We start from the raw sequence: 27,351 nt of genomic DNA, 5'->3' as shown, positions 1-27,351 counted from the left end.
ATTCACTTTTTGCAAACATGCATTTCCATGATCATATCTCTGTCATTTCTCAAACAAACAAGGCCCTTATGTAGATAGATAGTTCTGAATCAAGTAGCAGAAGTTAATTCTAAGCACTTTACAGTTGACAATTTTATTCTCTCTTGACAGGTCCACAAAGCCCGACATTGTCCGCTAGCTAAAACATTTAAAATCAGCATCTACTCTTTGCGGATCCCGGCTGCAAATCACAAATGAAAGCTCAGATCTATGTTAAGAGATCGGCTTGATCTGAGTAGCCCATTTGAAATTTTGTATTCGAAGGCCTGGATTTGTTCCGAACCCCTATGGGAAATCAGGGGAGGGAGTCAATTGCATGGTGTGGTTGCACGTGCAACCACTACAACCACCCCAGCCCCCAGTTGAAGCATCCGCACTTGTCGAGCCAGGTCAATTTACCCACACTTTGATCACCTGTTTGTTTTCTCTTCTTGCAAGAGGAGGCATATCCTGACTTTTCCTTCCCATTTAAACAGTCAAGATCAGCCAACGAAAATGATGCCTAACCAATTAAAGGGCACACTAAGCGTGCTCTTCTTGCTTAAGTAAGGTGCAATTCTCCCATCAAATAGATCGCATCAACCAAGCTGATTTAAAAAGCTATTTGCCCAAGTTTAGATAGATTAGAGTTCCAGAATCCATGTCTCTGATAAAGGTGCGGTACGGCAAGTATAGAATTGCTGACCAAGAACAAATGTTTTACAGCAGTAAAACTCCAAAGTCAAGCCCCAGTAACCCAATTATATGATGCATATGAATGCTCCGGTCCAATTTCAAGGAAAGAAGCATGATGAAATGGGTGAATGCTAAAAGAGGGCAGAATAAGATAAACAAACAAAGTCAACAAGGATAGAGGCAAACACATTTCTAGATCAATTGGGTCATTACAGATGATCTCTACTAGATTTGCCCTCCAACTTTCACTTTTAACACATGTAAAAGTAACTGTATATCGTAGAATAAAACATCAAGGACTTGGGATGATGCTTTTTTTTTTTTTTCCACCAATAAAAGAAAAAGGTTTTTATATAAGAGTCAAACTTACCACTCTCATTCATCAATAAAGGAACACAATCATCGTCAACAACTGGGCATTTGGTCTAGTGGTATGATTCTCGCTTTGGGTGCGAGAGGTCCCGAGTTCGATTCTCGGAATGCCCCAAATTCTACAACATTTTTTGCTCAAACACCCAAGTTCTTTGACCTTTCTTAATTTCCAGCTGGGAAGATCTGCAAAGCCATCAATCAAAAAGATGTATAAAATGTATACAATCCTCGAAAGAGGTTTGTCTGTTTAATAAGCTGACTCAACTTCAGTGGCTTATTGATTTCTACTCTCACAGCTGTACAGCAATCAGATCAAGTATTAGGAGTGAGGAAAAAGAGGACACAATATTCCTTAAACAATTCTCTGCTTATAAGACTCCACTGTTACGGATCACAGCTTGCCAAGAGTAGAAAGAATAAGTCCTCAAAACAGATCTGATTACATTTCATCTCAAATGATATTTCACCTCCACAAAGAAAAACTGTTTACACATTAACCATGAGAAAGTCAATGGTTTAATATTGCAATTATTCCACCCATTATACATGACCATCCGGGCATTTGGTCTAGTGGTATGATTCTCGCTTTGGGTGCGAGAGGTCCCGAGTTCGATTCTCGGAATGCCCCTACTATCATTTCATTTTTGCAAATATACATTTCCATGGTCTTCTCTTTGTCATTTCTCAACAATCAAGGCCTTTAAGTAGATAGATAGTTCTGAATCAACTATGAATGAAATAGTAGATATTAATTCAACCGTAGCTCCTAAGCAGTGTACAGCTAAACAATTCACAATAGCGTATTACCTCTTGCGTACTGGTATAGTACTAGTATGTAATTGAGGCCCTAGATCGTACACTGGCTAAACATTTAAATTCAGCATCTGCTCTTTTCAGGCAAAGTCAGTTTGCCCACATTTTGATTACCTGTTTTTATTGTAAGAGGATAAGTGAGGCCTTTCCTGACTTTTCTTTCTATTCAAATGCGTCTTGAAACAGCCACGACCAGCCAAGGAAAATGATACTGGACCAATTAAAGGGCACTAAGCATGCTTCTTGCTTAAGGTGCAATTCTCGGACTCTCACATCAAATAGATCACATCAACCAAGCTGATTTAAAAAGCTATTTGCCCAAGTTTAGATTAGAGTTCCAGAATCCAGGTCTCTGATAAAGGTGCAGTATGGCAAGTATAGAATTGCTGACTAAGAACAAATGTTTTACAGCAGTAAAACTCCAAAGTCAAGCCCCAGTAACCCAATTATATGATGCATATGAATGCTCCAATCCAATCTCAATGAAAGAAGCATGATGAAATGGGTCAATGTAAAAAGAAGGCAGAATAAGATAAACAAACAAAGTCAACAAGGCGAATGGATCTAGAGGCAAACACATTCCTAGATCAATCGGGTCATTACAGATGATCTCTACTAGACTTACCCCCCAAATTTTTTAACACAATGTAAAAGCGACCATATATCGTAGAATGCAACATCAAGTTCTTGGGATGATGCTTAGTTTTCCACCAAATAAAAGAAAAAAGATCTTATATAAGGGTCAAACTTACCACTCTCTTTCATCAATAAAGGAACACAATCATCGTCAACAGCAGGGCATTTGGTCTAGTGGCATGATTCTCGCTTTGGGTGCGAGAGGTCCCGAGTTCGATTCTCGGAATGCCCCTATTCTACAACAATTTTTTGCTCAATCACCCCAGTTCTTTGACTTATCTTAATTTCCAGCAAGGAAGATCTGCAAAGCCATCGATCCAAAAAACATATGAAATGTATATACTCCTCAAAAGAGGTTTGTCTGTTTAATAAGCTGACTCAATTTCAGAGCTTTGTTGATTTCTATTCTCACAGCTGTACAGCAATCAGAACAAGTAAATTGGGAATGCAGAAAAAAAAAAAAAGGACATAATATTCCTTAAACAAATCTCTGCTTAAAACTCCATTGTTAGGGATCACAGCTTGCCAAGACCAGAAAGAAGAAGTCCTCCAAACTGATCTGACCACATTTCATCTCAAAAGTCATCTCACCACCACAAAGAAAAACCATTTCCACATTAACCATGAGAAAGTCAAAGGTTTAATGTTGCAATAATTCACCAATACATTAGCTATTACAGAAGCATTTGTACAACATTTTCAACTCCCCATCTCTACGTTGTAATTTTCAGTGGGTATTTTCTTGTCCATTGGGTAGGCATGGTTTTGGTTTTTTTTTTTGTTTTTGTTGTGGGGTGGGGGGGGGGGGTGTATCTGTTGTCATATACTGGCACCGAAAGTTGAAAGCAACAGACTTAGCATCAACTACAGACAATAATCTAGAGTCCTTTTTGTCATTTTTGGGGGCTAGAGGTCCAGGCATCCTGTCCTGAACAGTTTTCAACAGCAACTCTTATTTTGCAGCAATTTAACCAGGAAATACTATAGTAGCTAAAGAGAAACATCCCTAGGCAACATCTTTGATACTTTACATTACTACTTACAAGATTGTGGATCAAATAAGTATCAGGCATAGTTGAACCTCAACACATTTCCATTGCTGGCAACAAGCACAATACTTTAGTAAATTAGTAATTTACTCTCATTGCTTCCAATTTTCCCTTTTGCTGAGATGACTTGCAGAGTTACCTAAGAGACCAACAAAAGATGTGATAATTAGTATTCCTTCAATAGCAAGTAAGATAAAGTGCACTAAAAACAAGCAAGCTAATATGGCAAAGTGAACCTGCCAAATTAAATGAGATCCTAAGAATCTCAAACAACCACTATTTTTTTCCTTCAAATAAAGGAGAGCTATTTTACCATCTATAAGGAGCTTCATAATAAAAATTGGGCATTTGGTCTAGTGGTATGATTCTTGCTTTGGGTGCAAGAGGTCCCGAGTTCAATTCTCAGAATGCCCCAATTACAAAATTATATTGCACAACCACCGATATTTTTACACGTCATTTGTATGATATAACTGTTGCCAAGAAAGATTCAAACCCTAACCTCTATTAATGCAATATATTTTCCTCGTAGAAGATTTATCCATAATGGAGAAATACTCAATCTGAGGCCCTCATTTTGTTGGTTTCTGAAAATTTTCATAATCAAGAAAGTGAACTATTGGATTCTTAACAGAATTACATAATAATACAGTACAATTTCTGCTGACAAACGGTCAAGGTTGCCAAGACTGGAATGGACAAGTTTACCAAATAGATTCACCTAATATGTTGAAGACAAAAAGGGTATTCCCATAGCAAAATCCACAAGTGTGAGAATTCTATAATTCCAAAAAAGCAAGTTTAATTTCCCAACATACTAGAATTTAGAATTTGTTAAACCTTCTCATTCTCAATGTCCAAGGATTATTCTCATTCTGAAGCAAGATTCTCTGCATGTCCCATTCCAGACTATTGACTTACCCATCCTGAATAGTTTCTATAGCCCTTTGCAAAACTTGTATTAAGCTAGCATGAAACCTTTCAGCTAATGAGTCCTCTCAGATAGTAACTAATGGAAAGAGTGATGTCAACAATAGCATATTTGGTCTACTGATATGATTCTTGATTAGAGTGCCAGAAGTCTTAAATTCTATTATCGGAATGTCTCACCTTTTTTAATAGAAATGACTCACCATTTTTACACAGATAAATGAGAAACTGAACAGATGAAAGCTCAAAACAAGATATGGACCTGTAAACCAATGTGAAGCGAACAAAAATCATGAGATGACTTTGGAAGCTCTTAAGGTTACCAAGTAAAAGTTAATAAAACTAGTGACTGCAACAACTGGTGATGTTTTGGTTTCCTAGAAAAAATTTCTACAGAAAGTCAAGAAGGATTTTTAAACCCCAATTACAAACCTAAAGGAGCCAGAAGTTTATTGTATGAATTCCATAGGTGAATTTGATATTTGGGGTTCAATAAAGGTTTAAAGAGGGATAGACACAGACACAAAATTGATCATCAACTCTTATTAAGTAGCTTTCACATAAAAAGCTACACAAATACCTTGAGTTCAGAATTTACTAGAATTTCCTCTCCTTCCCAAATATAAAGCATTCCATGATCACAGATTCAGTTTAACAAGAAGTGAGAGATAAAGAGTTTTGATCATTCCACAATTGTAGACTGATTGTGAGTGATCTAGTGAAAGCAAAGCTGCAACTCCCACTAAAATGAACTAGTCACGAAGGATATGGTTAAGCAACCAGAGGGTCTTTCCACTCCAAAGAACAATACTGTAACACATTAGATACCAAGTCCATGGATATCTAGTGGGACTGATAGACTCCCTACACTTAAAATTTATTACAATGTCTGAAGTCTGAACCATAACTTAATTAGCAGTCAACACTCCTTCTGTGACTGAAAACCAATTATGAGCAAAATGAACAAGGATACTACAATCTGACAAAATATGTTTACTCGCCTACTACTCGACCTAAAGAAAGCGCAATGCAGGGATCAAAAGCTGGGCACTTGGTCTAGTGGTAAGTTTTTCGCTTTGGGTGCAAGAAGTGACTTCCTTTCCAGGAATGCCCCCAACCTTAATGCTTTTACATACTTTGGTTTCTACACTGTGCTTTAACAAAGTAAGTTGTTTTTTGCCTTCTTTAAGAACTAAACAGACATAAAACCATTTCCTTTTCTGCTGTTATGGTCTAAATCAACTGGTTGTTTTTCCCCTTCTTTAAGAACTAAATGTTCTGATTGGTCAAGGCAGTTACACGTTACATACAGAATAATTGGGAATAGAAATTACCAACTAGGAAGACTAAACATACAGTTTTTAATTTTATAATTCTTTATGTTCTCCAAGAAGGGTTAAACCTCCCAAAAAGAATAAATAATCCTTAAAATCCGACGGTCAAACCTAATCTCCTGAAAATTTCTTGATTAATCAATACCAGCAAAATAACCAAACTCACATACACGCAACCAAATACACATGCACAGGTGCTTATACTCGCTGCGGAACCCAAGTAGGAAACCAAATGACAAAGAACAACACTTCCGAAATATTACCCCAAAAAAGGAAAAAAGAAAAAATTGAGCACGACCCAAAAAACAAACCCGTTAGACAGACTAAAATATCTTGGTACTTATGTGAAATATATCGAACGAGATAGGGGGAAAAACAAAACAACCCAGGCTAAAAGATTCAAACAACGCTAGTATAAAATAGAAGATGGCAAAAGTACCTTCTCGAACAAATTCTTCTGCAGAGCGAGAGGTGGTGAGGAAGTGAAAACGCCCAGTAAGACGAAAACGAAAGGCCAAAATTAGAAATTTGAGTATCCCATTCTTACTTGCAGAATGATCTTAACTTAGGAGTTGCGATGGAGGCGGAAGTAGAATCTACTGGATACTGCTGATTAAGATAATTGCAGAGGTGTGTCGGACGGTACGATGATTGATTTCCATTAATGTTGTCTCACTCTGTTGTGGGAATTTAATCAATAATCCACTCTTTTCCGAAATCACCCTTCAGATAAGCGGGTGCACACTCTGAAGTTGGCGGGAACCGAAGGGCTTTGCTGTCATTCAGATCAATTTGTAAAAATAAACAACTTTATACGTTGGTGGGCTAGTCATCTTAGATAAGTTTTTGGTCTCTAGATCGAGAGAAAGTTTAAAACTCGCACCTTACACTTGCCTGTTTGGCATTAAGTTTTTTGCCAAGTGTCTGTTATAAGTTTTTTAAAAACTTTAACTATAATAATTTCAAAAAGCTTTTCAAAATTTTTAACTTATACATTTCAAAATATTTAAAAATTTACACTCTTCAAGAATTTTTTAAAAAACTTTTACAGTAAACTACAGTAAAATTTTAGATAAACATCCAAAAAAACTCACTTGCCAAACGGGATTCATTGTAAAAAAAAATTCAAAGAGCTTACTAGAACAACCTTTTAAAGAGTGTGCCATAACACCCTTTCAGCCTAGATAAATTTGTCAAACTTCTGTTTAGAAAAGGTCAAGCGAGCCTAGATAAATTTGTCTTTCCTCTTACTCCTTATAACCGAGAAATTTGAATGGGTTCAAATCGAAAAATCTGAATTGATGTAAGCTGAAAAAAAGGATAATCAATGTGTAATTTTTAAAATGGGCCCAAACCTACTTAGAATTAGAAAAATAGGTTATATATATGGTTTTCCATTTTTAAGAATTGCAATTATTCGAACCTACCCAAATATGTGTAAGGTTATAGGGCTCGTTAGGATAATCAGTACCCAAAACTCAATCCAAAATTGTTTAGTCATTTATTAATAATTTGACTTAGAAAGACCATTATACATTTTTTTAAAAATTTTATGAACTTATCTACCCAATCATAGCTCCCTTTTACCTTTTTCATATCCCACTAATTTCATTTACTTTGCTGTTTTTTTTTCTTCTCCAAAAATTCTTTTGATTTCTCATAAATTTTATCCACTTCATCACTTCACTAACTATTTTGTTTTTAATTTTTAATATTCACATGATCGATTGTCCTTAATTAAAAAGTTGATAGCTTTTAAGATATAGAGAAAACGAAGACAAATTTCTGAATATATCAGTGTTTTAATTTTCTATTTTGCTAGTGTGTTTTTAGAGTCGCAGGATTTTGGAAAAAATGTTGTATTGTATCATTTGTTAATCTAATTCTTTGTTTCCCCCAAAAGTAGAAGAATATTATGTTACCGGACTCTATCTCACAGGTTAAACGGTCACTAGTTAATCGATTGAATTGAATCAAGGTATGGAATGCAAATTTGTCGAACCAATACATGAGATTAAGGTCAGCAAAATTGCAAATAAACTAATTACTAGATCCATAAATACCCTGACTTGAACCCCTCTCTAGGAAGTGCTACTAGAAATTACTCTAGAATGCCCAGGCAGAAGTGATAGTAGGGGTCATCACAAGCTAGTTTAAAATTCATTTTTGAGTTGAAGTTCGAATGTAATGCGAGTTTAAAATTTAAGATCAAATTTGATTCAATCTAATATTGGATAGACTCAAATTTGAATCAAGAGTTGAAAATTTTATTTAAAATTTTAATTTTTTGATATTATTTTATTATTAATAGATATACAAAATCTATATACTAATATAATATGTGCAAACCTTTATATAAATCTTAAAGAAAATGTTTAAATAAAAAATTTATTTGAATCTTAACAAGTTGAATATGTACAAATATGAATTCATTAACTTAATCAAATGGTGCCCGTGAGTGCAATCATTGTGGTTTAAAGAATCACACTCGTGATACTTGTTGGGATTTAAATGGAAAACCACCTCGGTTTGTTAATACGGTTACCACTGACCAAACTGAATCAAGTTCTTTAGCACAAGGGTCTCAGAAGACTGTTACCATATCTGAGGAAGATTATATCAAATTTCTGCAGTACCAAACTGCAAATCACGCATCTCTTCCCTCTACTTCTGTAGCACAAAAAGGTAATGCTATGGCTTGTCTCTCCACATCATCTAATTTTGACTCATGGATCATTGATTCCGGAGCTACTGATCATATGTCAGGTACCTCTAGAAATTTTTCTAATTTTCAAGAGTCTACTTCCTTCCCTCATGTTACTTTAGCTGATGGATCTACAACTAAAGTTAAAGGACTAGGCACTGTAGAAATTAACTCATCTCTTCCGCTGCCTTCTGTTCTTTACGTTCCCAGTTTGCCTTTTAATCTAATGTCCGTTAGTAAGCTTACTAAATCTCTACAGTGTTCAGTTATTTTTTCTCCTGATTTTGTTGTCATTCAGGATTTGAAGACAAAGAGGACGATTGGTGGAGGACATGAGCATAATGGTCTTTACTTTCTCAACTCTAATGGTCCGATTGCGTGCCCTGCTACTGTTTCTCCTCTTGAAATTCACTGTCGTTTGGGTCATCCGTCTCTACAAAATTTGAAGAAGTTGGTCCCTACCTTGAGTCAGTTGTCTTCATTAGAATGTGAGTCTTGTCAATTAGGAAAGCATCATCGTGTTTCTTTTGTCCCTAGGGTCAATAAACGGGTTTCGGAACCCTTCTTGTTAGTTCATTCTGATGTTTGGGGTCCTAGTCGAGTAACTTCAAAGTTAGGTTTTAAATATTTTGTAATCTTTGTTGATGATTTTTCCAGAGTTACATGGCTTTATTTAATGAAAGATCGTTCAGAACTATATTCCATTTTTTGTGCATTTGTTACAGAAATAAAGACTCAATTTGGTGTGCCTGTACGTATACTTCGCAGTGATAATGCGAAAGAATATTTTTCCACTCCTTTTGATACCTTTATGACTAAGTCCGGTATTCTTCATCAGTCCTCTTGTCCTCACACTCCACAACAGAATGGAGTTGCTGAAAGAAAAATTGGACATTTAATCGAAGTTGCTCGGACACTTTTGTTGCACATGAATGTACCCAAACAATTTTGGAGTGATGCAGTTTTAACTGCATGTTATTTAATTAATCGCATGCCATCCGATATTCTTGGAGGCCAACTACCTCACTCCATTCTTTTTCCTCAGGACCCTATATTTAAATTACCTCCTCGTATTTTTGGTTGTGTGTGTTTTGTTCATCAGCTTGCTCCCGGGGTGGATAAATTAGATTCTCGTGCCATTAAGTGTATTTTCTTAGGATACGCACGAGCGCAAAAGGGGTATAGATGTTACAGTCCAGTTTTAAATCGTTTTTTCACTTGTGCTGATGTTACTTTCTTTGAATCCACTCCTTATTTTATGAAGCAAGGTATGTCTTGTGAGTTAGACCAGTGTTCCTCTTTTTCTCCTCCTGTTTTACCAGTCCCTTCATCTTTATTACCTGAGTTATCGGGTTCACCAGATTCCACCACTCGATTATCTCGTCCTAATCTTCAAGTTTATTCTCGTCGTTCCATGGTTGAGAAAGCTCCTGATATGCTACGCACTTCACCAATTAACTCTCAATCTTCAGATCCAGGTATGACGCCCTCTTGTGAGTCAGATCTTCCTATTGCTTTACGTAAAGGTAAGAGACATTGTACTTCTCATCCTATTTCTAATTTTGTCTCTTATTCTCGTCTCTCTCTGTCATATTCTTCTTTTGTTGCATCTCTTGATTCGGTATCCATTCCTAAGTCTATTACCCATGCTCTCAATGATCCTGGTTGGAGGTTAGCTATGCAGGAAGAGATGCTTGCTTTGGAGAAAAATGGTACTTGGGATCTTGTCCCTCGTCCTTCAGGTAAGCCTGTTGTTGGTTGTAAATGGGTGTACACTATAAAGGTGCAGCCTAATGGTTCTATTGATAGATTGAAGGCTCGTCTGGTAGCTCGAGGATTTACTCAGGTGTATGGAGTAGACTACTTAGAAACATTTTCTCCTGTTGCAAAGATTACCTCGGTTCGCCTTCTTATCTCTTTGGCAGCAACTTACAATTGGCCATTGCATCAGTTGGATGTGAAAAATGCATTTCTGCATGGAGATTTGGAAGAAGAGGTATATATGGAACAACCTCCTGGATTTGTTGTTCAGAGGGAGAATTCGAAGTTGGTTTGTTGTTTGAAAAAATCCTTATATGGATTGAAACAGTCTCCAAGGGCTTGGTTTGGCCGGTTTAGTAGTGTGGTCATGGAGTTCGGTCTGACGAGATGTGGAGTAGACCACTCTGTATTTTATGGGCATTCTAATGCTGGTAAAATTTTATTAGTTGTTTATGTGGATGATATTGTGATTACAGGTGATGATGTTGTGGGGATCCAGAAACTTAAATCCAATCTGCAGGCAAACTTTCAGACAAAGGATTTAGGTCATTTACAGTATTTTCTGGGTATTGAGGTAGCTCGGTCTAAATATGGGATTTATTTATGTCAAAGGAAATATGTACTCGATATGTTGAGTGAAGTTGGGATGTTAGGTTGCCGACCTGTGGATACTCCTATGGATCCCAATGTGAAATTAGCAAGAGATCAAGGAGCATTACTTGATGATCCTAAGCAATATCGAAAACTTGTGGGTAAGTTAAATTATCTCACTGTAACGAGACCTGACATTTCGTTTGCAGTGAGTGTTGTGAGTCAATTTCTTGATACCCCTCGTACTAGTCATTGGGATGCTGTTATACGGATTCTCAGGTATCTTAAGGGTGCTCCTGGAAAAGGGTTGCTGTATCAAAATCATGGACACACTGATATTGAAGGATATAGTGATGCAGATTGGGCCGGTTCTGCCTCAGATCGAAGATCGACCACAGGATATTGTGTGTTTGTTGGTGGTAATTTAGTGTCGTGGAAGAGTAAGAAGCAAACAGTTGTCTCCAGATCAAGTGCAGAATCTGAATACCGTGCTATGGCTCACACTGTGTGTGAGTTGGTTTGGTTGAAAAGCATGTTACTTGAAATTGGGTTTGAGTATAAACAGCCTATGAATTTAGTGTGTGATAATCAGGCGGCTGTCCATATTGCGTCTAATCCAGTGTTTCATGAAAGGACAAAACATATTGAAGTTGATTGTCATTTCATTCGAGAGAAATTACTTGATGGAGTCATCAAGACATCTCATGTACCGTCTGCAGATCAATTGGCTGATTTGTTTACCAAGAGTTTAGGGGGCTCTAGGGTGAAATACCTTTGTAACAAGTTGGGTGCTTATGATATATATGCTCCAACTTGAGGGGGAGTGTTAGGAGAATATTAGTATTCTTGTAGATAATATATTAGTAAGGGTATTCTTGTAAATAGTCCGTTAGGTTTGTACTCCTATAAATATTAGTTGGTCACTCATAATACGGTGACTAGATGTTTTCCTCCCAAGATACCTGTTTACATGGTATCAGATATGGTGTTCTTTTTTTTTTTTTTTCAGCAACGATACATTTGTATAACCTACTCTATCCTAATCTAAGGGGAAGTGGAGCCTAAGGAGGCTGTTGTCGGGGCTAGTGGGTATACAGACTCAACTAGACCAAGGGAGTGCTATGGCACAACCCTTAGATTTTTTTCGCTATAAGTGAGGTTTTAAAAATCGCTGCAGGTGAGATTCGAACCCTCACCTACAGCCCAAGAAGGGACTTAAGTCCCTCCCTGGTGGCCACTGAGCCATTGGCCCAGTGGTTAACCTGAAGAATTCATTAAGAGTTCCACTTGCGAGCAGCCCACTATCAACTGCCTATTTTGTTTTTACTGTGGCAATGATCCTTGGCTGAGGCAGTGGACCATCCCACTTCGCAATATGAACCCAGCTCTTTTGGTCCATCTCGGTTTTGATTTCGTTTAATAACTTTATGGGTTTTAGCCTTTTAGGGAACAAATCAAAGAAAACTAACGGCCCAAATCGCTCAGGTTTAATTGTTTAAGGTTCTTGATCTTGGAATTTGACGTATGGAGCAGAAAAGAAGTAATGTCAAAAGCCTGCCTGACGTTTGTGACATTATCACAATATTTTCTGAACTTTCAAAAATTTCTCCCATCTGGCATATTTTTATTGTTAGTTTATCAAACCATTTCAAAAAAGTATAATTAAAAAATCATTTACGGAAAGATAATGAAATTGCCCCTTTACTGTCATATTATTTTTCCAAACATGAAAATATATTACTAAAAGTTTGACAATAAAGGCAAATAATGTGGACTATGAAGGTGTAATTCTAATAGGATAAAATATATTGGTATGTTTATTTAGGTACAAAAATTAATTGTTAAGAGTATGTTTCAGGTGTTTCAAGCAAAACAAAAATATTTCTTTTATTATAAATTGTTTTTGGTCAACTTGAGGAGTTTTAAAAATTTTTGGCATTTTCTGATTTTTTTTGTATAGATCAATGACTTGAAAGTTAGAAAAAGGCAAAATATTTAAAATTATGTTTGTAAAAGCATTTAAGGCATTTTAAAGAACAAAAAAAATTATTTTCTTTATTGCAAAGTATTTTTGGATAAATATAAGGATTTTTTAGATTGTTTAGATTTTTTTCAACGTTATAGCTTTTTGTGATCCAAATCAATGGCTTGAAAACAAGAAAGGAAAAAATTATTAACAATATATTTAAAAACTTATTTGAGGTGATTTCAATGTGCAAATAGTTCTTTTTATCATTGTAAAAATTTTTGGGTGACTTTTATGAGTTTTCTATATTATGTAGAATTTTTTTCTTTTTTTTTTTGACATTCAAATTTTTTTGAAATGAATTGACAAAGTTACAAGAAATAAATAAAAAAGAAGGGAGGTGAATAATATTTTTCAAACAAAAACTTGGGTGAAACCGGTAGATCGAGGGTGTGTTTGGGTTGAGAAGATTTGAAATAAAATAATTTGTTTCACAAATTTCAATTATCTTTTTATCTTCCCAATCACCATTTTAGCTCACATACATTACATCGAAAAAAATACTACAATAATTATATCAAATAAATCATCCAAATAAATTTCTATCCAAACAAACTCCTGAGTTCACCTTCCAAACACAAACATATACCATAGATCAGAAATCATGCCAAAAACAATTAAATTTGGATTCTTTACACCAATTTCAGTAGCTTCATCGGATCTTATGTTCTGCAATTAGTTGAAACTCTTGAAAATTTCCTCCTCTCTATTTCTTGACCATCTCTCCGGAAGCTCAGCAATTCCTTTTCAGAATCCCTTTTCTTCACAACCAGGCTGGCTCTTCAAGAAAAGATGATGAGTATTTTAGGTTTATAAACACTTCTTTTTTCAAAAATTTAAAAATTTTTCTTCTTGAATCCCCAGCGCACTGTTAAATGCTTCTCCATCCTTTGTTTGTCGAATCTTCCCGTTCTCCTACCGCCGTCCTCCTGTTCCTCCATATTCTTCTCCTTTGTCTAGCAAAATCTAACCAGATATTACAAGCTGAATATAAGCAAAAATTAAAAAGAAAAGACAATTAGATATTTCTGAATTTTTTAGTAATTGTTACGAGGATGTGGCAGATTTTCCACCACATGGTCAAAGGATGGGCCCACAAACCGGGTTCACCCAAGTTTTTTTTTTTTTTTTGCCTATTTTTCAGAGTCTAAGAATACCTAATGATGTTTAGTTTGTGAAATTTTCCCAACAGAAAATCTTAGAGTAAAGCCGAAAGACGTCCTTTGGCAAGCTTCAGTGTCCGTGGGCTCCCAGGGGAACCTTCCTTCACTCTGCGCCAAAACAGGATGCTTCCCGGAAGCATCACAGCTTCGCAGGTTTCGTTATGTGCTGAAACAGACGAATGATATGATCCTCACCTTAGCTCTCGGGAAGCGCTAAAACAACTTCTCTCCAGATTGCTATATATACGTCAGCTTCTCCTGAAAGAGTTGCACTATTTCCTCGTTCAAGTACTTGTATCCACTGATTCTACTACTTGTATCCATTGATTCTACTGTGAGTCTAATGCAATCCAATTAATTAATAATGTTAGATAGTCACAAGTTTACTGTGGGTGGGCAGTAAATCAATAAAATTCATGGGTTATTTGACGGCGATTCTTGATGGGGTGAGTTTCTGCATTTCAACTATATGGCAACTTCAAGAAATGCGTTTTGCAGCTATTTTTGCTGACTTTAGTTGGGTGGCCATGTCCCTGATGTCGGCTGCTGTATCATGCTTTCTTGCCGGGAGAAGTAGAAGACGAAGAAGAAGAAGAAGATATCCTGTAATTCGTTACTTGCCTTAGCTCGTCACGGCTGCTGTATCATGCTTTCTTGCCGGTAGAAGTATAAGACGAGGAAGAAGATATTCTATGTAATGCATTACTAGTCTTAGCTCGTCTTCAAAAAATATTTTCATGTGCATGGAGTAATGATATAATTGAAAAACATATTTTCTAATATTTTCCAGTGCATGGAGCAGTCAGTCTTAGCTCGTCTTCGAAAAAAACACTTTCGTGTACATGAAGCAAGATATCGTGACATGAGCTGCGTCAGCCGGGAGTCGAACCCGGATCTATTGCTTGGAAGGCAATTATCCTAACCGTTGGACTACTGACGCGCTGTGGGCACTGTAACAGTTTTAAGAATCAAACATATTTCCGAAATCTGATGGCTACTAAACCACTCGTTTCTCGACTTTCTTTTGCATGAACGTGACGTAGGACGTAGCACGTTCCTTTTTCCTGCATGCATGTAGCACTCAAACAATGCATTACATAATTGATAGGAAATATTAATGTTAACCAGATGAAGATATTATGGCTTTCTTTTGCAGATGATTAATAAAATTAGCCTGATACTGTAGGTTCGGCGAATTCTTCGACAGATTAGAAGATAATCATCCACTATTGTTCAAAATTTCTCCCTACATAACTGTATTGCTTTAACCTTGGCGAACAAGTCACTAGTTCAGTGTGAATTTCTTAATTCAAGAAAAGCTGATGGAGGAGAACTTGACATCCAAGGTTTCCTGGTTTGTTGTTGGAGCCACATTAAATTTCATTCCCACTGAGGAGGATGAACTCGTCATAGCTGGATGACTTATTATAGCTTCATAATCTCCATGATAAAGTGAAGTCTCAAAATGGCCCTCATCGTCTGTAGTGCCTATCAAATCCTCATGCTTCAATTCCTTGATGATCCTGTCAACAACGTCCCCTGTTGGAAGGTTTCTGAAGTTATTGTCCGTCAAACACATTCTATAACATCCCTGAGGAGACCATGCAGCCCAGATTAGCAGCCCTTGAATGGCTGGATGTCCCCGAACCTCCCTTATTATTTGATCCAAGTACGTGGCCTGCCCCAAATAATACTAAGTAATTAAGAGAAGTCCTGTCTCAAGTTACAAATTCTAATCTTAAATCATGTCATGTGCACTCTGACTAAATTTACCTCTATCAGTTTAAGATGTGTAATAAAGAATTTGATGAAATGAAAAGACTTAGATGACATGGTTCTATCACCGAATATGCCAGTAGATATATGCACACAATTTCATTATTCTGACATTGTCTTAGTACGAGGCTTATCTCTTCAACGCTTCTTGCTGAATGTTCACCATCCAACCAAATTGGCCGAAAAAAAAAACAGATAAGAAAGACTATAAACTTTACCTGATTGGGCTGGCTAGAGACATCCAATTCCGTAACCCAAATAGGTAATTTTGTGGAAGCAAGCAAATCAATTGAAGTCCTTACATAAGCTAGGTCTGGAGCACCGAAGTGTCCCTCGAGTCCAATTCCTAGCGGTCCCTGGTAACCCTGTGACCGAAGTTCTTTAATTTTTGCCAGATACTTTGGAGGACTCGATGTTTGGTCATCTTTCTTCTCAATTGTATTGTAGTCATTTAAGAAGGGAATTGCCTTTCCATCAATCTGATTAGCCTGTCCATAAAACACAGATGATGCAGTTTCCCCCAGCTTACTCTCAAAGAAATTGTGGTGTATATTTTCATTAACCACGTCCCAGTGAATGAGCTGTCCCTTGTATCTTGTGACTATAGAATTTACTCTTTTAGTGGCCGCTGCTTCTAGATCACCTGGGGAAAGGGCTTGAACCCATGATGGATTATACTGAGGATCGTCCCACAACACGTTGTGGCCACGGACTACAGCCCCGTTCATCGTGGCAAACCGTAGCAGGGTATCAGCGACTGAGTAGTCTTCTTTACCAGGAGACGTTTCAGTGCTGTACCACTTCATTTCATTTTCAAACACTGTTAACCTAAATCTCGACGTAAACCAACTTTTGTATGCTGGATTTGGCAGGATGTTCTTGTTAATCGCGCAACCAAATGGAAAGTTGCCTATCAGCTGTCGTATGGATATGCTTGCATTGGCTAATGGCCGACCTTGAGGATCCACTGCCCGGAATATCACCTTGCTCTTGCGTACCTGCACGTTGAAAAAGTTAAATAAAATAAACTTGAAATGGTCATATATTGCTGACATAATCCCGACAATCATTTTTTCTCATTTTAATTCTCCATGTTTCTCATGTGGTATGTAAGCTCTAGGGATGGATATATGAGCACTGACTTTTTCTTTTTGAGGTAAAACGAATGAATTTTTATTGATTAGGAAATAAAGCTTACACACAGCAGCAGAGAATACCTGTACATTTTAAAGAACAAACCCTATTCATGTACCAAGAAACTGACTTTTACTGAGCTAAAATTCTCGTTGATTCAGAAGATTTCGATACTCAAACTTTGTCTACATTATTTACAGTTCGGAAGTGTAAAAAAATTACACCATTTTAAGTGATGTTAATTTTGTCATTTCTTAACAAAAATTAAACATTCAAATGCACACTAAATATTAATTAATTGCTCGCGCAACATGATGAAGTTATATATGCATTTTATGACATGCGACCTTTCGACAATTTGAACTTTAAATTTGTGTGAACCAAATTTAGTTGGTTTACCTTCTCAATGGTTTGATCTTGGTGAGCTTTCCATTCATCTTCACTGAATGGTTGCAATGAAATGCTATCCACCCACAGCTCAACAGTTGCATTTTCACTCTGGATAACCCGTAGCAAGAAAACCAAATAGTACGAATTAGACCCGTAATTTATATTTGCCAAACCTTTTGTGTATGGACGGCACAAAATATAATTAATTGTCCAATCGTAAAAAGATAGAAGTTAATTACAAGAATTGATAACTATGAGTAGAGGTGTCAAAATGGGTGACTTGGGCAGGTTTGGATTGGATAAAATGGGTAATGGGTATAAGTGAGTCAACCCATTTATACTCATTTAATTATATGGGTATAAATGAGTAAGTCAAAAAATGAATTGGAAGTTAACAAACTAAGAGAAAATAAAATGATAAGATAAAACCAACAAATAATAATAATATTGAAACAAAAGTAGTTAACATCATGACAAAATGAAAAATTTGAAAAAAAAAAAAGGGGTGGGGAAAGAGAGGAGACTTGGGGAAGAAAATTTTAAATGAGTTAATTGGGTTTGATGGTTTATCCAATAATACCCATTTATTAAATGAGTATTATTGGGTAACCCATTTATATCTATATACAAAAATTTAAGATACTCATACCCATCTATTCATGGACAGATATGGATAAATTTAGTTAAATGGGTTGGTTTGCCACCTATAACTATGAGCATATGACAAAAAAAAAAAAAAAAAAAGACATACACGAAAATGGAGTTGGGCAGGGCCAGAGGCATTCACAACTAGACCGCCCTTAAGCATAGACCAACAGCCAGATTGCGCAAAAACTGTGCCAGCATTTTTAATGCCGGTAGATGTTTTGAATGCTGTTGTTATTGGAGAGTTTCCCTCGCTAATCCGTAACCAAGCTGCAATAGATGAATGGAATATGCTAATAAGAACCATGTTTTCAAGAATCATATGGGACAAATACGAGTTAATTGGAAATGGGATAAGAATTAATCATCCTCATCGCACGAATTTATTAGAATAAATTACCGGAAATAACGTAGAAAGTTCCCTTTCTCAAGAAAAAGGTCTGCGATGGACTGTCGTGCAATGCATTTCGATCAGAAGCAGCAATGAACTTGTTGCCATCTTTTGAAATCCTTAGTTCTAATTTTGCATCTCCAAACTTGGACCAGCCGTTTAAACCTTCACTTATGTCCGGGTTTAGAACAATTCCGCCACCATATTGAGGTTCAAGGGGATTCGTCAAACACTGGAAAATTGATGCATTCATTGTCAAAGATAGTATATTGATTTACATTCGGAGAAATCAATTCATGTACAAAAAACAGCGCTCAAGTCACAATAACTACAGTCAAAAACTTGCCTCTGAACTGAAACTGTAATCATAATCGAGTCCATTAACTTCAATCCCTGCAAAACATACCCAAGAAAGAGGGGGGGATCACACACACACACAAAACCTAAAAGCATTACTGGCTAGACTTCAACCTAAAATCTGCACGACCTCCAATAGTGATTCGACTCTTTTTTCAATCTTTTAATGCTTTATATTGGCTCAGATCCTATGAGTTTGGCTATTCAGATTATGAGTCTGATAGTGCAGAGATGATAGAGAGCAGGGTTCAAGACAAGCTCTATCGGCTGCCATTTCCAGAACCGTGGATCATTACCGTGTGCGATCCTTTTTTGACAACTAGGACCAGGACATAATAATAACAACAATAATAATTATAATAAACAAAAAGCTACGATGACTCCTCAAAGCAGCTACCAATGATGATGAATCTAATATGAACTCAATTGAGGATGAGGATTTTGCAATTAATGGTCACTCGAGATATCAAATGTTTATAGATGAAGTACAGAAGAAATTCCTGCATCAATTGAGCCTTTTAGAGGTCAGTTATGAAATTTATTCTATTACTACATCTAATAGTCTTGTTGCATATCCAATTCTAATAAGGATTTTAGATGGATTTATTAAGCAAGATGAGGGAAATTAGCATTCGGATACATGGGGTGGTCATGTCCCGTCCCTTCTCTAGTCACTCCTTTTCTTCTTTTCTCTAAATGAAAGTACAGGCTCTCAATACTGAAGTGCAATGGAAACAAACCTGAAGAAACAAGATAACACAACAGCCATAGGAGCACATGCTTGTAAAGCTTCAAAGTCGTCATGGTGATTTTAGCGTGTGATGCTACAAGACAAAGTTAAAGTAGGCGGAAAAATACATAATCATTTATATACAGTGAGTGAAGATATCGGTAATGTGAAAAACATATTGTTTGTACCAGGACTGGATTATAACACAAAGTTAATGCTTTAGTTTCTTTCACAGTTGTAAAACATCTATACGTACATGGGAAATGCTCAATATATAGAAGGTTTCTAATTTCCCTGTACATGCGCTTCACCTTGCAAGCATGTTTGCCGTATAGGCTCAACTTTGTCCTTTAATTTAAAGAGTTACTCCAGATTGATTACCAATAGCATTATTTTGAATCGTGAATTTGGTTCGTGGAAATTGCAATATTGCACGAGGAAAGATTGGTCCTCAATATTACTTGCCTAGAATGAATCATTTTATGATCCTGCTTCCTATTTACTACAGTTATTTTATGGTTATCACTTGATTAGTGGGATATCCTAGAATTAATGGTCCCAATATTTCTTTGGTAGCTGCATGCATGATTACCATTTTGGTTAACAACCACCTTTATATAGGTTCAGAAAAGTTTTATACAGTTCAAAAAGTTTACTATATATTGTCAAGAGAATCTCCTATTGAAATTAATATATTACCTTTAATCTGGTACGAAAGCGTTCAGATTTTTTCCATAAGGAGCTTATTACGTTGTTTTACATTAATAATTGAGAATTAAGAAAGGAGTTAGGCATGGAGTTGGGCTGTTGGGAAATAGGGAAAGCTTGGACTCACACATATGCATATTGAATTCTGATGTGCAAATTTTTTCTTTTGATGCGCAGTTAATATAAGAGCTTCGTTTACAAATTTACTAACTACATTTAAATTGAAAGGTGGCATAAGCCAGCTTTGTCGAGTCATAAGACGGAGTTTTTATGCTCAACGTTTCTTACATTCCCTTCAGAGATTTAAGTTTTTATGCTGTTCGAGGTTTCCAAAGGGCAGCTACCTGATTATGAGAAGCGGTAATTTTTCCTTCTAGGGTTGTGATGGTGGACCAACAGAGTAAATTCGCAAATTCAGGTGGTTGTTAGAAGGAGTTTTCGAGTTGTTAAACTCTGATCGGATAGTGAATCGGCTAAATTATTAGATCAGGAGTCAACTCATCGAATCATTTAAATCGTTCTCATAAATTTGTTGACGTCACCATGATGTCAAAATTATTTTACATTTTTATAAGTTTTAGAAATATTAAAATTAAAGTTCTTGGTTACATTCAGTCAATCATACATAATGTTCCAAAAATATTACGCTTTAAATAGAAAATACACCTAAAAATTATGCATGAAAATGTGAATTTATGTTTACAATATGTCCATTTTCTAAAACTACTTGAAAAACTAAATTAAAACAAATCATACCTAATTTGATATTTTTTTTTGGTTGAGAATATCGCTTTATAATGCAAGTTAGAATCATTGATGAGAAATTGATAAGATGATAGGGATGGAAACTTCTTAATTTAGATATCATTTAGGAAAGCAAGTGATTTAAGTGTTTACACAAAGTGGGTGGCATTTTCTTATTCTTATTAATGAATGAAAGTTTTACAATTTTGGTAATTCAAATTATGTTTGGAGAAAATAAGAAAAAAAATTTTGTGAACCGGATCAAGCAATCGAATCAGGTTAGTATTGCCTAATTTTTTATGGTTTGAATGGTTTTTGACCAAAACGATTTTGTGCTACTAACCAATTCGAGGAAAAGGTCAATTCATGGTTGGACCAATCAATCCGATCCGGCTCTAACAACACTTCATTGCATTTGCATTCAGCAAATACATTTTTCACCTTTTGAGAAAAGGTTAGAAAACTGCCATCCTTTATGAATTTCTTTTAAAAACTCAATTTTCGAGAATTTACTGTGGACGAATACTCGTCATATTTTAGGTGTAAAATTTTTTTGAATTCCTTGAGCGTCTGCATACTGATTCATCTTTGATTAAGAAGATAACAGTCATTGTGAAGAATTCTTATCTACTTGGGACTACGGGTGATAAACATACATTTGCTCTAGTTCTTTTACAATAATGCAAATGTTAAGTTAATTTTACCACTAGTTTTATTACAGATAAAACGTGCTCTTTTGTGTGAACTTTGTAAAGTTGGCATATGGTTCTTCTTAATTTAGTTTTTGCTCGTTTTATTTTTCCTTATCATCCATGCACACTTCATCATTGAAATAATTTTTTTTTTTACACATACAAGGATCACAAATAAGCGAAGAATGATCTTCCACTGTACAGGTAGTAATTAATTGACCAAAATGCAGATTTAGGTAAAGAGCAGAACTGTTTGAAATTTTTTACACGATCGATTGTTGCAAATCCCTTTGCTAGAAAGAGAGGAATATTGCAGGCTTCAGAAATAAATATATATACATTGCTACTATCACGCTGTAAATTTTTCTTACAGGCTATTTAATGCAGCGTACATCTTTACGAACTGTTGAGCTAAAATGAAAAGCGAAAGATAGGCGGATGTAAAATGGGCCACACAATGGGCTTCAGTTTCTGGTATGGACTTCCAAATGTTCTACCAAGACCAATAATAGGCTCAGACACTCCTACAGGCCCAAATGTTCTACGAAATTTAACACCCGCTCAATTCTGTTGGTTTTTTCGCGTCTTTGGTACGTTTTTCCCCTTCCTTCTCTTCCCAACCAATTTTCGTTTCTGATTCTCTCTCTCTCTCTGTAAAATGGCCGAAATTTCGAAGAGAACCAAAAGCTCAGAGGTCTCAGTCTCGGATGACCGATCTTCTCAGCTTAAGCCATTGGGCATCCTATCACGCTTTCTATACTGATGCCAACGCGGGTTCCAATTTATTGTTGGATCAATTGCTGCTTTTGATTTTCATGAGGTTCAAAACTTCATACTTTGGATTCTAAAACCTAGGAGTTGTAGGAAAATATCCAAAACAATGTTAACTAAAGTTAATAAAATGAAACTTGAGTAGTGCTTAATAACATTATTCTAAGAAATTATTTCAGGAGCTTGAAATGTTTTCCTAAGATTAAAACAAGCTTTCTTCTTATTATAAACAAGAAGAATTAGAACTAGCAATGTCAGCCCACTGGAGTGTCAGAAAGGTTTCCACTGTAAACTCGATGCAGGGTATGCAAATTCGTCAGTTTGTACTAAAATGGTCTAACTTAATTTCCTCTTACACGCGCGAACCTACACTAGTTACCAATGTAATACAAATCCAATAAAAAAAATAAAGTATTATAAAATGATGAGAAGTCTCTTTGATTTTCCAACGTGGAACAAAATCTTTTGAAATATTCCTTTATTAACAATAGGAGTTTGTTGTCTCAAAATATAATTTAGATTTTGAAGTGGGAATTTTGTGATAAGGACCTATGCGTGTGAATTTTGGGCTAAATTTTGGAAGGTATGGAAGGCGTGGATAAGGAAAGACTGCAGGCAATAGTTTAGGAGATGGAGTAAAGGTTCCAAATATTTTGAGAATGAGGAAACAAAGGAGGCTCGTATGAAGCAGAAAATGGAAAACATGCGTGCCCGTTGCACTAAGCTCAGTGCTGCTGATTTGTCCCACTGTCACAGGGTAGAGTTTAAAAAGATTGGTACTTTTAGGAACAGAGTTAAATTAACTCTTGATCATGTTCAAAGTAAAAACGCATCAAAAGTTCATTATGTAATCCGGCACTACAAGGCCAGCCTATGGCTGTTGATAGCATGTCTATGATCTCTACAGGCAATAATGAAGTTTGATTGGGTGTGCTGTTTGGATTTAGGTTGTAATTTGATCTGGGCCCGAGGATTCTATTTTCGATCACCGTTTTTGGTCTGGTGAGTCTATTTTTCTGGTAACAGGCAAGGAAATTTGGTGTATGGGCTGCTTTGCTTGGATTTATGGTATCTAAATTAAGTCCTTTTATGTTCCTGATGACTTAAAGAAATACCATAATAGTGAACTAACAAGAAAAGTCTGTACTGTGGCCTTAATATGGCTTTGATTCATTGATGCACCGGTCATCTTTTTCTGCTGACCCTATAATATTCACACGAGTTCGAGAATGTAACACATATATATATTTATGCATCTAGTCGGTGAAAATGTTGTCAAAGATTAGTGTAAGCTTGTAATGTTTTGATGTACTATCTTTTCACTGAGTTAGTGTATGCCAACACTTATATAAACTGACAGTGTATACACTATCATCATTAGATTCATGATATGTGTACAAAAGTTAAATTTCATATTTAAGTTTCGCATAGTTGTCATTCATCCAATACTGATGGTGTATACACTGTCAGTGTAGGAAATATTAATTCATATATGAAATAAAAAAGTGATTAAAAAATGCATTCACAAAAAAAAAATAAAAAATATATATATATCCTTATACTATATAAGAATGAGTTTATGGTAAAGATTTCAACCGCAAGGGGGGGTTATTTTGGGAATCCTTAATATTATGCATTAGCTTAAAAGCTTTATGTACAACTTAACGAATCTTGTATTTGGATATGTTTACTGAAATGACCCCATTTTAATACATTTAAAGTTCTCATTGATGATCCATCTGGGTATTGATGGAATGTGTTATGAGTGTGCAACCGTTTTTGTATGTTGTACAACCTACATATGCTTGTGTGTTGGTGTAATTACTGGAATATCCCTTAACTACCAATAATTTTCCATTTTAATACATTTAAAGTTGTCATTGATGAGCCACCTAGGTATTGATGGAATGTGTTATGAGTGTGCAACCGTTTTTGCATTTTGTACAATCCATGTATGCTTGTGTGCTGGTGTAATTACAGGAATATCTCTTAGCTACCAATTCCTTATACTATATAAGAATGAGTTTTAGTCAAAGAGGGTTTTGAATTTCAACCGTATGGGTAGGGGCATTTTGGAAATATGAAATAATATGTAGCTTTTTTAAAGCTTTTGGTACAACTCATAGCAGCATGTGTTTGGGTATATTTACAGAGATATCCTCATATTTGTACATTTAAAGTTTATATGGTAGGTACAACACAAAATACAACTTATGGTGAATTCTTTTGTCATACATTTCCAGAAATGGGGTTGTGTCTTTTTATGGGTATTTTGGAAATGTATGATTATTTTGGTTGTCTTTTTAGTTGTGGGTATAAGTGATAATAGCTTTTATGTGGTTGTAATTATTTAAACGTCCTTAGTCTCTAATTAAATTGGGGAGAATGTGGTTTAGTAGGTAATTAGTGAAAGAAATTAATGAGAGAGGGGTATTTTAGGAATGTGAGTTTGTTATACTGGTCTTTTTAGTGAGTTGCAAATTAAAGGTTGGAGAACATTGATTTGATGTAACTAATTAGACTTCTAGACTTCTCGGCTGGCTAAATTCCATTCACTGCAAAGGTTTACTACAAATGATTTATTAGACACAATTATTAGGGATAATTGCACGAAGTTGGCTAGATAGGTGTTACTATTCAAATTCTGCTGCTTCAACTTCATGTATTTTGGTTTAAGGTCTAAGTTAAAAGATTGTCTTTTTAGCTATCGTTACCACTCCCAACCATTCTAGAACCAGGATGGTTAAGACAAAATTAATGCTAATTATTAAAAAACTTATAGCATCAAGTGTTGGCCATCAATTCATCCCCTTTTCTTAGTTTTTCGATTTGCTCAACAAAGGTATTGTTGTCTGGAACCATCTTTCATCCATTTGAAGACAAATCATAACAATCAATTGATTTAGCTTTTTGAATTTTTTTTTTTTGCTTTACTTGTATTTGTGGTAGGAACAGGATTCATTGGAAGTGTGTTACGTCTCCTAATCAGAATCTCCAAGTCAAGGTATGTTGAAACTGTATTTTTTACATTGAAATTTGTCATAATTTGCAAATAACCTATGATACATGTATAACTGCTTTTTGTGCACATGTTAATATATTTAATTAGGTAATACTAATGCATTAACAATGTCAGCATCATGTGTGTGAGGAAAAGTTTTGCAGGGAACATTTGGAACAAGGTAACCAAAAGTTTATCCTTTCTGTTGAATCTTTTAAATTCTTTTGATATACATGTCGTTAGTTATGGAATTGATTTTGGTGTTAGTGTGTATTTAGTGATACTGATTTGGTTTGGTGATAAAGTTCGTTCATTTATGTATCTGGTTATATATGTGATTGTCCGATTTCTAGGAATATTTGATCCATTTGGTGGTAGTTTGACCTTTGTATTGCTGATTTGCTATGGTGATAAAGTTGATTCATTTATGCGATCATGTGATAATTGATTTTGGTAGTTTGATCTGTTGCTATAAAACTTATAGCTTGTCTTAATCTTATGTTTTATAATATGTTTATTTTCTCTTATATTCTGCTAAACTTATAGTAATCGAGTAGTCTATAGTGGTTGAATAGAAATCATTAAAGCTTTCATTCCTAACTTCCTTAACAAAACATTAGAATTCAACCTAAATTTAGATACATACTTTATCAGTATTGCACCACAAATTATGCCACATAAATAGTTCCAAAATTTGATTGAAGTTGGAGTTGTTTTATCACCAATTGACTGAAACTATAGCAAATTGAGTACTACCAAAAAATTATATGGACAAACATATTCTTATCATTTGAAGATCCTTGTAAATACTTTATTACAATTTTAACAAAAACAAAGCTCCCAAAGTAGTTTAAAAAGGATCTTAATTTATACAAATTAATAACTTCAATTTCTAAGAATTTGTAAAATTTTTGCCTATTTAATTTATTAGCTATTGCACCAAATGAAATGATTGTTAGATGTTATCATATAGTAGCATTTGACAAATTTGACCAAAACTCATTCTTATATAATATAAGGACATCTAGGTATTTTTGGAATGAGGGATTATTTTGCAATCGTTAGTGCATTGGGTACAACTTATATGAGCATATGTGTTGGTGTAATTATTGAAATGGTGTCATAGTGCAATTAAAATAAATAGATGTTGCAGCTATTCATTCAACTGTCTGAAACAACTCATAATAATACCAATGCATGAGTTCTCATGTCTGAATCCCATAACTTTGAAATAGCTTCCACACCAGCAATATAGCACTATTTACATCTCAATTAAACAGCAAAAAACATAGGTATGTTGATGATTTAATGTCTAAGTATCGGTTATGGTTGTTCCGATGCCTCCTTTTTCACATTCTTCCGTTTTCCCCTTTTCGGCTTTCAGGATTAGGCTAATGCCCTCCAAACTACTCCATTATCCATGCATTTCCTTCTACTTATATTAAGTAGGATTCGGCTAATATGCATTATTATCTACAACAATTTTGTTAATATTACTTAATATGCGTTGTTATTTTACTCTTATCTTCAATCACTTGCTCACCTGGCAAAAATATTGATGATATGTACCGATAGGTTCTTGATAAAAAATAACTTGGTCAATATAGAAATAATATTCACTTCAACCACTAAAAAATTCTCTTTAGTTACAGGCATCAAACACCCGCATGATGCGCGGGTACTTCCCCCTAGTATATATATATGTAAAAATTTACAATCCAAACAAGCCCATTAACACGGTTGATTGTCGTAAATGCTTATGCTAAAGAGAGACATAAACCGCAGCATCGCGCTGTTAATTTTCATGGATGCGTAACGAAAAGCAGAAGATAGGCCGATATAAAATGGGCCATATGACGGGTTTCAGTTTTGGACCGGCCTTCTAATTTTTCCAACTACAGCGACACGGCAGCGAGACA

At 35.5% G+C, this 27,351-nt stretch overlaps 1 protein-coding gene, 1 long non-coding RNA gene and 5 other non-coding genes across 9 annotated transcripts; 4 read left to right on the top strand and 3 right to left on the bottom strand.

The window, feature by feature from the left end:
• Positions 1 to 67: 67 nt before the first annotated feature.
• LOC113760573 lies at positions 68 to 6,496 on the bottom strand. Of its 3 annotated transcripts, none has more exons than XR_003467076.1 (5): positions 6,288 to 6,496; positions 3,579 to 3,723; positions 2,652 to 2,836; positions 1,085 to 1,269; positions 68 to 499 (listed from the first exon to the last, which is right to left on the bottom strand). It is a non-coding gene; the product is annotated as an uncharacterized LOC113760573 (long non-coding RNA). The 3 variants fall into 3 exon arrangements; XR_003467077.1 differs by having other exon boundaries at positions 68 to 220; XR_003467075.1 differs by lacking the exon at positions 68 to 499 and having other exon boundaries at positions 831 to 1,269.
• Positions 1,129 to 1,200, top strand: TRNAP-UGG. Its single transcript has one exon. It is a non-coding gene; the product is annotated as a tRNA-Pro (tRNA).
• On the top strand, positions 1,643 to 1,714 carry TRNAP-UGG. The gene has a single exon. It is a non-coding gene; the product is annotated as a tRNA-Pro (tRNA).
• On the top strand, positions 2,696 to 2,767 carry TRNAP-UGG. The gene has a single exon. It is a non-coding gene; the product is annotated as a tRNA-Pro (tRNA).
• Positions 3,927 to 3,998, top strand: TRNAP-UGG. Its single transcript has one exon. It is a non-coding gene; the product is annotated as a tRNA-Pro (tRNA).
• Positions 6,497 to 14,368: 7,872 nt separating the features above from the next.
• LOC113759214 (endo-1,4-beta-xylanase 5-like) lies at positions 14,369 to 19,590 on the bottom strand. The gene is made up of 7 exons (XM_027301783.1): positions 19,527 to 19,590; positions 18,776 to 18,822; positions 18,439 to 18,661; positions 18,145 to 18,308; positions 17,403 to 17,501; positions 16,088 to 16,867; positions 14,369 to 15,771 (listed from the first exon to the last, which is right to left on the bottom strand). Exons 1-7 carry the CDS (start codon positions 19,588 to 19,590, stop codon positions 15,403 to 15,405), a joined length of 1,746 nt encoding a protein of 581 aa, XP_027157584.1. The 3' UTR covers positions 14,369 to 15,402.
• TRNAG-UCC lies at positions 14,962 to 15,033 on the bottom strand. Its single transcript has one exon. It is a non-coding gene; the product is annotated as a tRNA-Gly (tRNA).
• Positions 19,591 to 27,351: the final 7,761 nt, after the last annotated feature.

The sequence above is a fragment of the Coffea eugenioides genome, chromosome 2, assembly GCF_003713205.1.
Source record: "Coffea eugenioides isolate CCC68of chromosome 2, Ceug_1.0, whole genome shotgun sequence".
Lineage (NCBI taxonomy): Eukaryota > Viridiplantae > Streptophyta > Magnoliopsida > Gentianales > Rubiaceae > Coffea > Coffea eugenioides.
Note: the sequence above shows the minus strand (reverse complement) of the source record. Positions and strands in the feature narration are given on the sequence as shown.

Excerpts from the sequence above, each read along its gene's own strand:
- LOC113759214 (XM_027301783.1), bottom strand. The coding sequence starts at position 19,590 with ATGACGACTTTGAAGCTTTACAAGCATGTGCTCCTATGGCTGTTGTGT. Across the intron at positions 18,662-18,775 it reads ATTACAGTTTCAGTTCAGAG|TGTTTGACGAATCCCCTTGA; the intron begins GCAAGTTTTTGA and ends TCAATTTTCCAG. Across the intron at positions 18,309-18,438 it reads AACTTTCTACGTTATTTCCG|CTTGGTTACGGATTAGCGAG; the intron begins GTAATTTATTCT and ends CATCTATTGCAG.